The 11,805-nt window shown below is 35.3% G+C and overlaps 1 protein-coding gene across 1 annotated transcript; it reads right to left on the bottom strand.

Annotated features, from left to right (window-relative positions):
• Nucleotides 1–5,350: 5,350 nt before the first annotated feature.
• LOC116173878 (carbonic anhydrase-related protein 10-like) lies at nt 5,351–7,412 on the bottom strand. The gene is made up of 2 exons (XM_031491606.1): nt 7,186–7,412; nt 5,351–5,977 (listed from the first exon to the last, which is right to left on the bottom strand). The coding sequence occupies exons 1-2, from the start codon at nt 7,408–7,410 to the stop codon at nt 5,909–5,911; spliced, it is 294 nt and encodes a 97-aa protein (XP_031347466.1). The 5' UTR covers nt 7,411–7,412; the 3' UTR covers nt 5,351–5,908.
• Nucleotides 7,413–11,805: the final 4,393 nt, after the last annotated feature.

Genomic DNA, 11,805 nt, shown 5'->3' on the forward strand with positions numbered 1-11,805 from the left:
CTTTGAACTTTAATATTGTTTTTTTTTTCAAAATAAGCGCCACTTTTTTGAAATTTTTCGAGACAAATATTACCTCAAAAGTCGGCCACTGTTTTGTTTTGATTTTTAGTTTTACCATTTTCAATTTTTACATTCGCAGTGAAATATTTTGCTTTTTGCATCTTTTGCCTTTTGTGTTTCAACAGTATTGTATTTGGGTATTTTCCGTAAATTTTACTTGGTCTTCAGACCTTTTTAAATTTTGCTTTAGAATTATTTTTTTCTATTTCGGTGTCACAATGATGATTTTGTACAACTGTTTTCGGCCGAAAACAGTTGTACAAAGACAGTGATTATAGTCGTTTTTTTTTGGTAACTCATCTCTTAAGTTGGCAGTTACTAGTTAGTACAAGTAGTACTTCGTTGGGTACTTCCATGTTTGAACTTCAAAATGTCAGTCTTACTACGCTGCCAACCTAAAACTTAACGGCATAAAAAGTGTTCCCAACATAAAACATGTTAGTTCTAATGTTCCCTCTAGTTTCTGATAATGTATGAAAAACGCGTGTTACAATGCTTTATTGTAATACTCCTATCTTGCGGACACTCGTGGCTACCCTTCGCGTCGCCACTCGTGCCACAAGATAGTCGTATTACAATAGGTCGCATTGTAACACTTGTCTTTCAATATACTATTACCGCACCGTAACTATAAGTTTTGTTTTTTCTTGAACAGTAACTTCTACAGCTCCGTTAAATTTGCAAGGCAAGTAAGTTTTTTTCCGTTTCCGTTTCACTAATTATAAAGAGGGGGGAGGGGGGGGGGATATTCGCTTTCCCGCATTTGTTTTTCATTTGATTCCGCTGATTTGTATTTTGATGCTTTTATTTCCGTTACGGAGTTTGCCGTAATTCTGTTTTAGTTTTTCCGCTGTCATTTACTGTACCCGTTTTGCGGAATTGCCGTTTACACCGGTTGAATTTACACCCCAAGCGTCCGAGACCGACCCAACAGACCGCTGCTACCGCCACCGACCAGGCGCGAGGCCCTACGCTTGGTGGCGCTCGAGTCGGTCCACCCGCCAATTTATTTAATTAATTTGTGTATCTATTTAGCTTTCTTTTAAATTAAATAGTAATTATTATTCCGCTAATACATAATTAAAGCTCACCAACTACTCCAAGTCGTCGCAAAATTTGTTTTCGAAATATTTAGTTACGTTACGTGGGTGACTCCGAGGAATTTGTTCATACTACCTCATTTACATTTGGAATTAATTGGATTACATTGCTGTTGTATAAGAATTTAGTTATTTGTGCATCGTAACCTAGTTTTCTTGAATCCCGTTTATGTTTTCGTAATGACCGATTTGTGGTCGAGTAAAAATGTTGCTTTTACTAGTGTAAAGTCATTTGAATTATTGATTCTTATTGACTATTGATTATGGTTTTAGTACGAGTACCTGATTAGTGTTGCGCTATTCACTATTCCTCTTATTTGTTGTTATTTTTTACAGGTAAGGCCTGAAAGCGCCCTTTCTGAGCTCGAAAAGGTTGCCACGTGTTTTATTTTTTATTTTTGACGACTTTTTTTTACGTTTTATTACACACTGGTTTTCGATACAATCGAATTGTAATGACCACATTTGCTTGATAGTCATTTAACAATTATAGCCGCGTTGTTTTCTACAGAAGCCTGTTTTGATTTTAACAATTTTCCCTGACTACGAGTTGATCACCCCTTTTTGTTAAAAATTGATTTAAATTTAAACTTTGACATTTCAGATCTAGGTATTACAGTGTCCTATTTGTAATATTTTGAGATAATTTATTAAATCACCCTTGATTGTGGCATCAATTCTTGTTTATGTTCTTCCCTGTCCGTTCTTGCCTTGTTTCTCTTTTCGGTAAGTCTTCTCTTTTTAAATTTACTAAAGACTAAGTGGCGCCTATCGGGTTTATTATCACTAGATTTCCCTTTTGCTGCTGTCTTTGCTAGAGAACCTCGTTATTCACCCCGACCAACCTCTACTTTGCCTGGGCTTACCATGAGCTTATCTCGTGGAAGTTTTGTTACATTTGTTCAAAGTGAATGTAAAAAATTTTCTGCAAGTGACTTGTATAAGATAATAAGATTAAAAGAAATTTATAAGCGTTTTTTTTTATTGATACCATTCAAACAGCTAGTTCCCAAGTCTATTAAAAAATCCTACAAACTTCATAGCAACTTAGTAGCTTAAAACCCAAGCTTTTGTGCAAGTCAAAGGATTGAAGCCAAATTTGCTCCCGATAAATTTGCCATTGTAATTCTCACCACCAAGAAGACGTGCCTTTAGAAGAATTCGTTCCATACTACTCGCCTCTCAAAGATACTGTCGCTGTGGGTCTGCTCCAAAATGTTTGCCTTCAGACACTTACTCGATTATACAGTTTCAGAAGCACCCCTCAAGATCAAGATTAGTTGACCCATGGATTAAGCGCTATGTGCTTAATTATTCTGATGTGCCTTTCAACCACTTCGTCTAGCTCTAATATCGACTAATAATAGTGTTCTCTGTGTTTTTCTCACCAGGTATACATTGGTTTTCATAACCCCAAAAATGAAAGAAAGGAATGGGTGTACCGTGAGATGGATGCGCACTCTTTGTACAGTATCCTTTATACAGGGTGGCGTTTTGAAACCGTAACGCAACTGTATTCGAGTGGAATGACTTACCGATACTCAATCGAGCATGTCAGTCTAAGGTTTGGGCAGCACATATTTTACGAAATAAATGGTCATTGTTTCGACTTTTATAATGTTGATGCATTGTTGGAAAGACCTTCCACCTCTACATCTGTTACATTAAGATGAGTCAGCGCCATACATTTACTTTCTTTCGTTGCGGGCCTTTCCTGACCATTCCTATTCTGAAATTAAAAACGTTTACTTTACTGAAATTTATCTGTTATAATTCAGGAAAATCTGCTACTTTAGGTCCAGGCAGGAGTCAATACTGAATCTTCAGTCACAGGGATTACTCAAAGAAACCCTTCTCAGCTAAGGCATTCTAACTTTTCTCTGGAACACCCTAGTATCTCAAATGACCCACGTTTCTATCAGAGTATAACCTCATAACGTGGACATCTCACCTTTTTGGTAAACCCTTGGTGCAGACTTTGAACACCCATAGTCTCGCGCTTCAAAACTCCAATTTCACCTTATCTTATAGATAGCAAACCGTTTGCCAACTTATGCTGGAAGGCGCTATTATGGGAACTCCGTTCGTCTGTGCAACCGAGGCGGCGATTACTCCTACAGTTTTCAATATATTTAGTTTCTTCTTTTTGAATTGACGATTAATGTGCGCATGCGCAGGTTGCGTAATATCACCCTTCTTATTTATGGATATATTTTGTTGAAATTTATTTCACTTTCCATTTAGCGAGAAATAACTTTTAAAACATAGAATAGCTTGAATATTTTTTTTTATCTTTGAAGAGATTGTTGTCATACAGGGTGTTCCATTTAAAAAAAATATCATTATGGCCAATTGTTTTGCTTTTTACTCTAAGCGCTTACTCAATTGCAATTTACGTCCATATGAATAACATTACCCTATGATTTACATACTGAACTTAAAATGGTCATCGAACTATAGAAGGTTCAAATAATATTCCCCATTGATGGTGCAACAGATGATTCAATTTTTATTCGGGCGTTCACAATCGCAGCTTCTAACTTTCTCAGCAACATCGCTCACCCTTAATCCTGGATCATCTAATAGACGGAGAACTGAATACATGGGATGCGACATGTCTTCGGTGCATGAAACATTTTACCTGCAAACGATTACTGCCGGCAAAGCGAAAGCCCGACCGTCAGAAGACGCGTTGGAAGCTAAGGGCGTGAGCGGACCATCAAATGTGTAAATTTTCCAACTAAAGAACTGGCGAGATGAACGGCTGAGAATTGGCTAGAAATCCAGCATCATGGGAAGAATCAGTAAAAAAAATTGCCAGGAGAGTAAGTGGAAGCTAAAAGGTTGTCAGAAGCTGCCAAGGTTGCGAAAATTGTCGGAAAAAGAAAACTGCGTATCTAAAATCTTGGTACAAAATTACGACCAAATCGGTCTGTTCCTTACAAAGTTATACCTAATTCAATAAATATCGATTTTATTGCCAAAAAGGCGAATCGCTTCCAAAAGCTTTTCAGCTCTGGAGACCATTCTGTTTAAAATTTCACCCAAATCGGTCGGGTAGTTTCGGTTGAATCTTGTTTACAAGAATCATGCTGCACGCACTTGTTTGGACTCTTATGGCCGTTTGCACCTACAAATTTAAGCATAGCTTTGCTTAAGCGTAGCTTAAAATCCATGGCAACTATTGTCTCAATAATCGTTACCATGGATTTTAAGCTGCGCTTAAGCTAAGTTCCGTTTAACTTTGTCGATGCAAACAGCCATTAGGACCTCGATACGTGTAAATCCGGTGAAATTTCAAAATCGAATTGTGGAGTGATTTCAATAACCCCCCAATTTTTTATTGGCGAGGTTAAAAAGAATACTTACTGAAGGGGAACAAGGCTGGCTAAGATATTTTCGTTCTGGGCTAAAATTAAACCAATGGGGTGAAGGAATTGAGAGGGTAGAACACAAACAATAATTGTAGTCGCTTGAGCAATGAAAATAAATGACTATACTTTAATACAAAAAAAAACTAATTGGTTTCGAAATATTATAAACTGAAATATATGGCTTTTACTCAGATGTCAAAATCTAATAAGTATTTGTATTTCCCAAAATGTTTATTGTAAAATCTTTGTTTTGTTCGCTTATACAGGGTGTTAGATGACCGTATGTAAAAAAGTTGGGTGATAGACGGGATCAAGACAAGCAATTTTTCCAAATAAACCGAGGGTCCAAAATATGTGGAAAGGAAGGAAATAGTATTGGAACTATAAAAACTCTTTCTCTTTTCACACGGTAGTTTAAAATGTTTTTAAAATTCATCCTAAACCTATAAGCACTTGGTTCACCTTTAAAGTAAACGGTGAATGGCAAAGTTCCCAAATTTAATCATTGTGGTACGACGGATGTTGAGGTGAAAGTGTTTGGGAAGTATCAATTTTGTTTTCAAATGTCACGCTTTTAATATTGATTTAATATTGGCGAATTAACCGCGGCAAATCAATTTCAATCGATACTAGTAAACTAACCACACGAAAACTAATTAAAGTAAAATCGTGTATTTTCAATGATCCTGTTCGTGGATTTTCTGTGACAGAGACTGGTTGATGCAAACATGACTAGGATACCTATTGCATTATCAAATCGGGTCTTTCAACCTACCTTTGACGTTCAACCGCTGCTGAAATGTGCATAAAACCAAGTATTAAGATATGTATATTAAGGAGAAATAAACTTTCTTTACAAACACAAATGGTTTTTTACAAACATTATATGATATTACAACTAACAATAACAGGAACGGTATCAGAATTAGTCAACAATTTCATATTTACGTAAAATATATGTTTACTCCACTTCCCGATATCGCTCATGTTTGATATTATCCATTTTATATTGACATTCTTTTAGCTTGGTTTTTTTAAAACATTTTTTGTCGGTTAGGCCTTACAAGATAACAAAAGTTAGCTGATTTCAACGCACAAAAATTACAAAAATTAAACTTTCTATTCACATGGCATTCGTTTTCTAAATTCGCTACTCTAATATCAGAAAGCAGGTCACATCAGCTCATAATACCTTTTGAATTTCTTCCAAAATATGATATGTTTTCATTATTATTTTTTGTTGTCGTTTATTTGCACTACTGAGATATTCAAATTCACTATAAAAATTATATTTTCACGATATGCACTTTCACCGTATTGTTTTATATTGAAGTTCGACTTTCACTATAAAGTTTTTTTGTTATTATCGTTATTTCAGTGCTGCTTCCAACTATTCGCTTTGTAGTATACATCTTTGTACATGCTGGGGCAGTATTTGCCAGCCTGAAACAGAAGTAACCAGAACTTATCAACCGTTATACAACAAATGCATCTCATTCATTGATCAAGTTTGTTACCATGTTCTAGTTGTAGAAGTGAATTTGAGGTTTTAACTCAACTGTAGAAAAGAAACATTTTGGGAACCCTAGGATTTATGAAAAGAAAGAAAAGGGAGAATGGGCCACTTGTCTTTTACCAAGAGGAAACGTGTAAAAAACCTGTGTGGAATATCAAAATGCACGTTTTTAAAGTCCAAGTAAATTTTTTAAGGCATTAAAGCTTATTGTAAACCAGTGCAGCAATCAATTTTGCGTAAACCGATTACGAATAATTTATGCAATGTAACTTTACTTGGCATATTTAGAATTCTGTACTTAAACATACGAAGAGAATTAGACAAACAAATACAACTGAACTGATTAATTATACACTCGATTAAGCATGTAATTGAATAATCCATGTTGGTGTGTATGGAATCTGTATTAAGGGACTAAATTGGGTATTACATGCAAATTTATAATGTAGATAGTATGCGTCGAGCTTTTTCGTCTGTGTTTTTAACTTTATTCAATTATTTGGTTACCCACACGGTTATTTAATTCATGGAACACTGCAGCTATATCTAACTTTTGATAAGTGTAACAATGTCTATAGTAATTAAACTCAGCTTTGGCGACCTCTATTACATTTGCAGAACCACTTACCTAAAGGCATGCATCAATATAATACGGAAAATAGCGATTTTCATCGAAGTAATTGCAAATACATGGAACCACATGGAACTAATGCAAAGTTAATGATGTGGTATGGAGGAACATTGCAAATCATCAATGAATTACGACGAAACCTTTAGCCTTCGATAAGTTATAATACAAATTCTAATTCATTTCGCTTTTTTCTAATGCTAATTCTGAATTTCCACTTTTCTCCCAAAATGTCGTTCCGTAAATTAGATAAACGCGACGAAAGTAGTTTCATTAAAAATGCAGAAACGGGGTACAAAAATGTGGCGTAACATAATTGTAATATCACGGTTAATTTTGTGTTCGTATTAAATACTAGTACATCTAAAACATTTGATTGATAATTAAAATAAAATCATATTATTTTCTTTATGTTATAATTTTAATCGCGCGTGTTGGGGATTTTAGCGAGTCGATTCGAAGTGTATATTTCCTAATTAACGTGTGGAATGTTGTAGCCTAACGTACCGCACCCGGATGCTTGACATTGAAGTCAATGTTTGTTCGTACTGGACGATGGTGAAGAGGTTGAGGTGGTCTAAAGTTATTTCCTAAGGGGGCTTTGGGATGTTTCGCGTCTCCCTGCATCAGTCTCCGCAATCCGTGCATCTGCAAATAAGAAAAACTAATCAGTTTATTATTTGCACCAATCACAATGGAAGATAAAACCACATCAAATTTGACAACCACCATTAATAATAGTGACCAAAAGGAACCGCGACCGAAATCTGCAGGCAAACCGAGCTTAAAATCCGTTTTTCCAATTGGATTCAATCATATCCATGCCGTCGGATTAAGAATGCATTCCAAACAATCACTTGTCAATCATCCCCGTGAACTGTAAACCACCCAAGGATCACCATTACTCAAATTATATATAATTATATATTGTAAATTTTCGATCGGTATCTTTATTATCCATTTAAGAAAACCAAGTTTGAAATATGACTACATAAAAATTCAGAACAACAAACAGACTTTAAAGTTGTCGAAAACTTATGTAAACTTGTTTGTATATGGTTTGTTGTGTATTCTCATTTGGAGAAATTTCTGAGTTTGCAACCAGTCTTATAAGATTTTGTATTTGGTGGAATCAAAGCAAATTCCAATTTAAATTCATGTTAATGGAATCGAACTCAGAAGGTTTCCACTAGTTATATTGCGTTAATATAAACCAAAAACTAATGAACCATTTAAATTTAAGAAAGAGATAACCATTTCTCCTAGGAGGTAATGACTTCTGTCCGTGGTAGGTTGGAATTTCAGTTATTTCATAAAAAATTATTGTGGCTTAGGAGATGCATACTTAAGTGTCCCTGTCCAATTATTTTCGTGTCTATTTTCTTTCAATATATAAAATGTTAGCCATTTCCTTGTGGACAGGGACACTTGTTGGGTGACAATAAGCATAGGTTTAGATATTATTGATGCAGTTACTCCAGAGGGGGCGAATTCTCACAAACAAGGTTAGTTTGACTATATAAGATCGGGCAGTAACCCTTTTCCGTGTTCTGCGTTTTACCAGTAATGCCTTATAACTCTCTACATTGATTGCAATTAATATTTTAGACAGTATTCATCAGTATGATGTATACCTACAGCAATTTACTCTGCATTGTATTCTTGCATGACGTGCCTATGAATTAAATAACCTAATACAATATGGAAAGTAACGAATGCAATAACAAAATCGAAGTGATATATTAGGCGCGTGTATATGACAACAATGCAGTGGCAAAATGACAGAATGAAGAGAACGTACTAAATATAGAAAAATTAATAATGTCTTTCATAAAATGTGTTTGGAATCTGAAAAGCGCTTAGGGAAGTTAATGATTTTTACAAGTAGATCAAATCCCAAATAAGGTAGCGTTTCACTATATGCTAATTCAGTATATTTGCTCGAATTTTGGAAAACACGGTTATTGAGTGTAAACAGTACGAATACTGCATAAACGAAACCGATTAATGTATAAATATTAAATCAAATATTTGAAATGCAAATTGCTTCCAGTCGGGTTTTTATTGTACTAAAGGTTCCGTTTCAATACATGGGACTGATGCCCTCAATTACGACAAACAAAGGTTTTCAAAATCAAAATAGAGAAGACGATGACAGCTTCATAAAGGGTACGGTTGCAATCTAGAAATTTCTTTTCCGCAATCGTGTCGTACAGCAATAACTATAACTCAATCGCTCATCGCTTGGTGGTATAGATAAGAAGTCACTGATAAATTCAACATGTTAATCAAGCGGTCACCAGTTCGATACGCCCGCGTGATTCATGGGCCGTGGAAATAAATTATCTTAGGGCTATGACGAACCGACACGCAGCCCTTTGGAAACTTCAATAAAAGCGTTCATTTGCACAACAATAGCCACACAAATTTGCTGCTCTATCGTTAACACTGTTCCATTGCTTTCTCATTAGTAGCGAAGGCAACAGCATTTTGAATAATCGATAAGGTAATAATTATATCCCTATAACTTTTCTATTACCCGCGTTGATTGTTAATCAGTCAAATACTACGTTAAATGAGTTCTAATTAAATTAGCGGTTACTTTCACATTAACGAAAGTACGTGATGAACGTCACCGACAAAGCTCACTTTTAAGTTAGTTAAAATAATTAAACGTACACCAGACACGGGAAGTTTCTGCAGATTACGACATTGTTATGTGCGTTAAAATGTTTGCGTTAATTATTGGTATTGCAGTGTTAATATTAATAAATTAAAGTACCTAACCCGATGATTATCTCCCTTCTCTAACATTTCACTAATTACAAAGCTTCTCGTCAAACTGTTGTAACGAATGATAACGCGTAAATTTGCGTAATTAACTTAAAGTTAATCATCACTAATGGATCAGGCGATACTCTTTGACAAGCAGTCTTAACCGCAAATCACTCGCACAAAGGACTGGAAGCTTTTTTGAGGTGTGGTCAAACTAGATAGATCATCGTGCGGGTCCTTTACTGTCTTTTGCCGAGCTCGACATAGTTTGCCGTCATAGCACCGTTACAAATCTTGTCTAATTTCACAGATGGCGCATTTAAAAGTAGTAAATTGCTCTATGGGGGTAAAAAGAACCTTTGAAACCTCTTAATATGACGAAATTTCACTGAAATTCCAATTTTCCCGAGAGTGGGTTTTTTTTGGCAAGGTGTGCTAAAGAATACTCAACCACTCCAATACTGGACTCTTGTGCAGTCGTGGTCTGACGTAATGTCCTCTCTCAGATACCTCAACAAAAGTAGTAGTATGTCAGTTCCTCCGGGATAAATCACAATTCAATTTCATTTCTTTGGGACGTTCCCCATTTTGAAAAGAAGCCACTCACAGAAAATCTGGTATATTAATTATTATACGCTACACTGGAGATAATCGAGGGACATTAGTTCTGACCAAAACCGTATATCAACCGATAATGATCAATACGTTGTTGACTATAGAAGCAGTACAAAAAAGAAACAGAAGAGGATGTCACCTTTGGCCCACCGTAGGCTAAGGTACTAACGTGAGGTAGTTCGCCTACTTCTCACAGGTGACTTTTAGCATAATTATGGGAAACTAGTTCTTAATGGAGCCCAAAGTAAAACATAAAAAGGATCGTTTGCAGAGAATTTGTATGAAGACTAGAATATTCGCCGATCGTGCCATAAAGATTTTGACCTGACAGTGAACAAATTAAATCGAGAGTCAGATCATGGCGTGAAAAAAAAAATTCACGAAAAAGATAAGCTTCTGCTACACAGTCCAAAAATTGACGGAAGAGGAGACTAAAACAATTTTTTTTCTTCAAAGACACTAATAGGTGTGCCAGGAGCGAAGTCTCCAAAGATGACAAAATTAACTTTTAGTTTCACTTTTCCACTAATAGGTTTCACTATGTATTTGGGTATACTCCTTCCAATTTTGCAAAAAAATGTGCATCTGTAATGAGGAGCAAAGGCTGGGATATCTAAACATAAACATTACACGGTTCTGTCAGGTTTCTTTTAAAAATACCCTCAAAACATTGCACAACACCTCCAACTTTCCGAAATGATAATCCTAAGATGTTCAGAGGATTCGGAGAAAATGCAACAGGGTCCCTAACAATTTGAGGTACCTATTCCAAGAGTATGTTAAAACATTGCAATTATTCTAAAAAGTGTGATATTCTAACTAAAATCTTGAAAACCACTCACAATTATTAGCATGTTTATCAGTTAATTATGGAGATAATTCCCATGGAAAAGATTGCCTTAGTACAAGCCCTAAGTTGTAGTATTTTTGACCGTATATACAGAGATGTTCATACTGTAATACCCCTATTATTACTGTCTGAAGTTTCTAGCTTGATACAAAATAAACCCACATTTATGATGAACATAATTACGATATTGAAAAACAAATAAAATCAATTCAAATTCCACTGCTCTTACAGTTGTTTTTTATATTAATTACTCAATTAGTTCTATCGTGAATCTGGATCCAATCCAAAAATGTACTTAATACTTAATTATATTATACAGCAACGAAATTCTTGACGCTAAACTACTTATAACTAGCCTTTTTATACAGAGTGGCCCAACGAGAAGTATACAGAGGGCTTTTAGGGTATTAAATTGAGAAATTTCGAAAAATCCTCGAACACGTCAATTTTGTATTCGAGGGGGACAACTTTTGGAATTTAAATCACGAACCCAAGTCTTCACCCCTCTACGTAGGGAGCTTAACCCCTAAAATTTTAAATGGAATCCTATGGTAAATGGCACATTATTTGAAAGCCAATTTAATCGTGATTACTAATCTGCTTTGCTTTTTAAATTCTATTGATTCGTTTCGGAGAACTGACAGGTTCACTTAAGTTTAACAAACAAATTGAAGCGTCAAAATAAAATTTTAATACAAAGTGACTTAGATCGCATTTGTTTTGGTTTTTTTAGAAAAAACCATTTCAAATGCGAATTATGTCCGAGACGAATCAATAGAATTTAAAAAGCAAAGCAAATTAGTAATCACGATTAAATTGGCTTTCAAATAATGTGCCATTTGCCATAGGATTCCATTTAAAGTTTTAGGGGTTAAGCTCCCTACGTA

Source organism: Photinus pyralis, unplaced genomic scaffold (assembly GCF_008802855.1).
Source record: "Photinus pyralis isolate 1611_PpyrPB1 unplaced genomic scaffold, Ppyr1.3 Ppyr1.4_LG1, whole genome shotgun sequence".
NCBI classification, from domain to species: domain Eukaryota; kingdom Metazoa; phylum Arthropoda; class Insecta; order Coleoptera; family Lampyridae; genus Photinus; species Photinus pyralis.

Bases quoted from the DNA above. Each gene is read 5' to 3' on its own strand.
- LOC116173878 (XM_031491606.1), bottom strand. From the start codon at position 7,410: ATGGTGGTTGTCAAATTTGATGTGGTTTTATCTTCCATTGTGATTGGT. The intron at 5,978-7,185 runs GTACGTTAGGCT...CTTCTGTTTCAG, and splicing joins ATGTCAAGCATCCGGGTGCG to GCTGGCAAATACTGCCCCAG.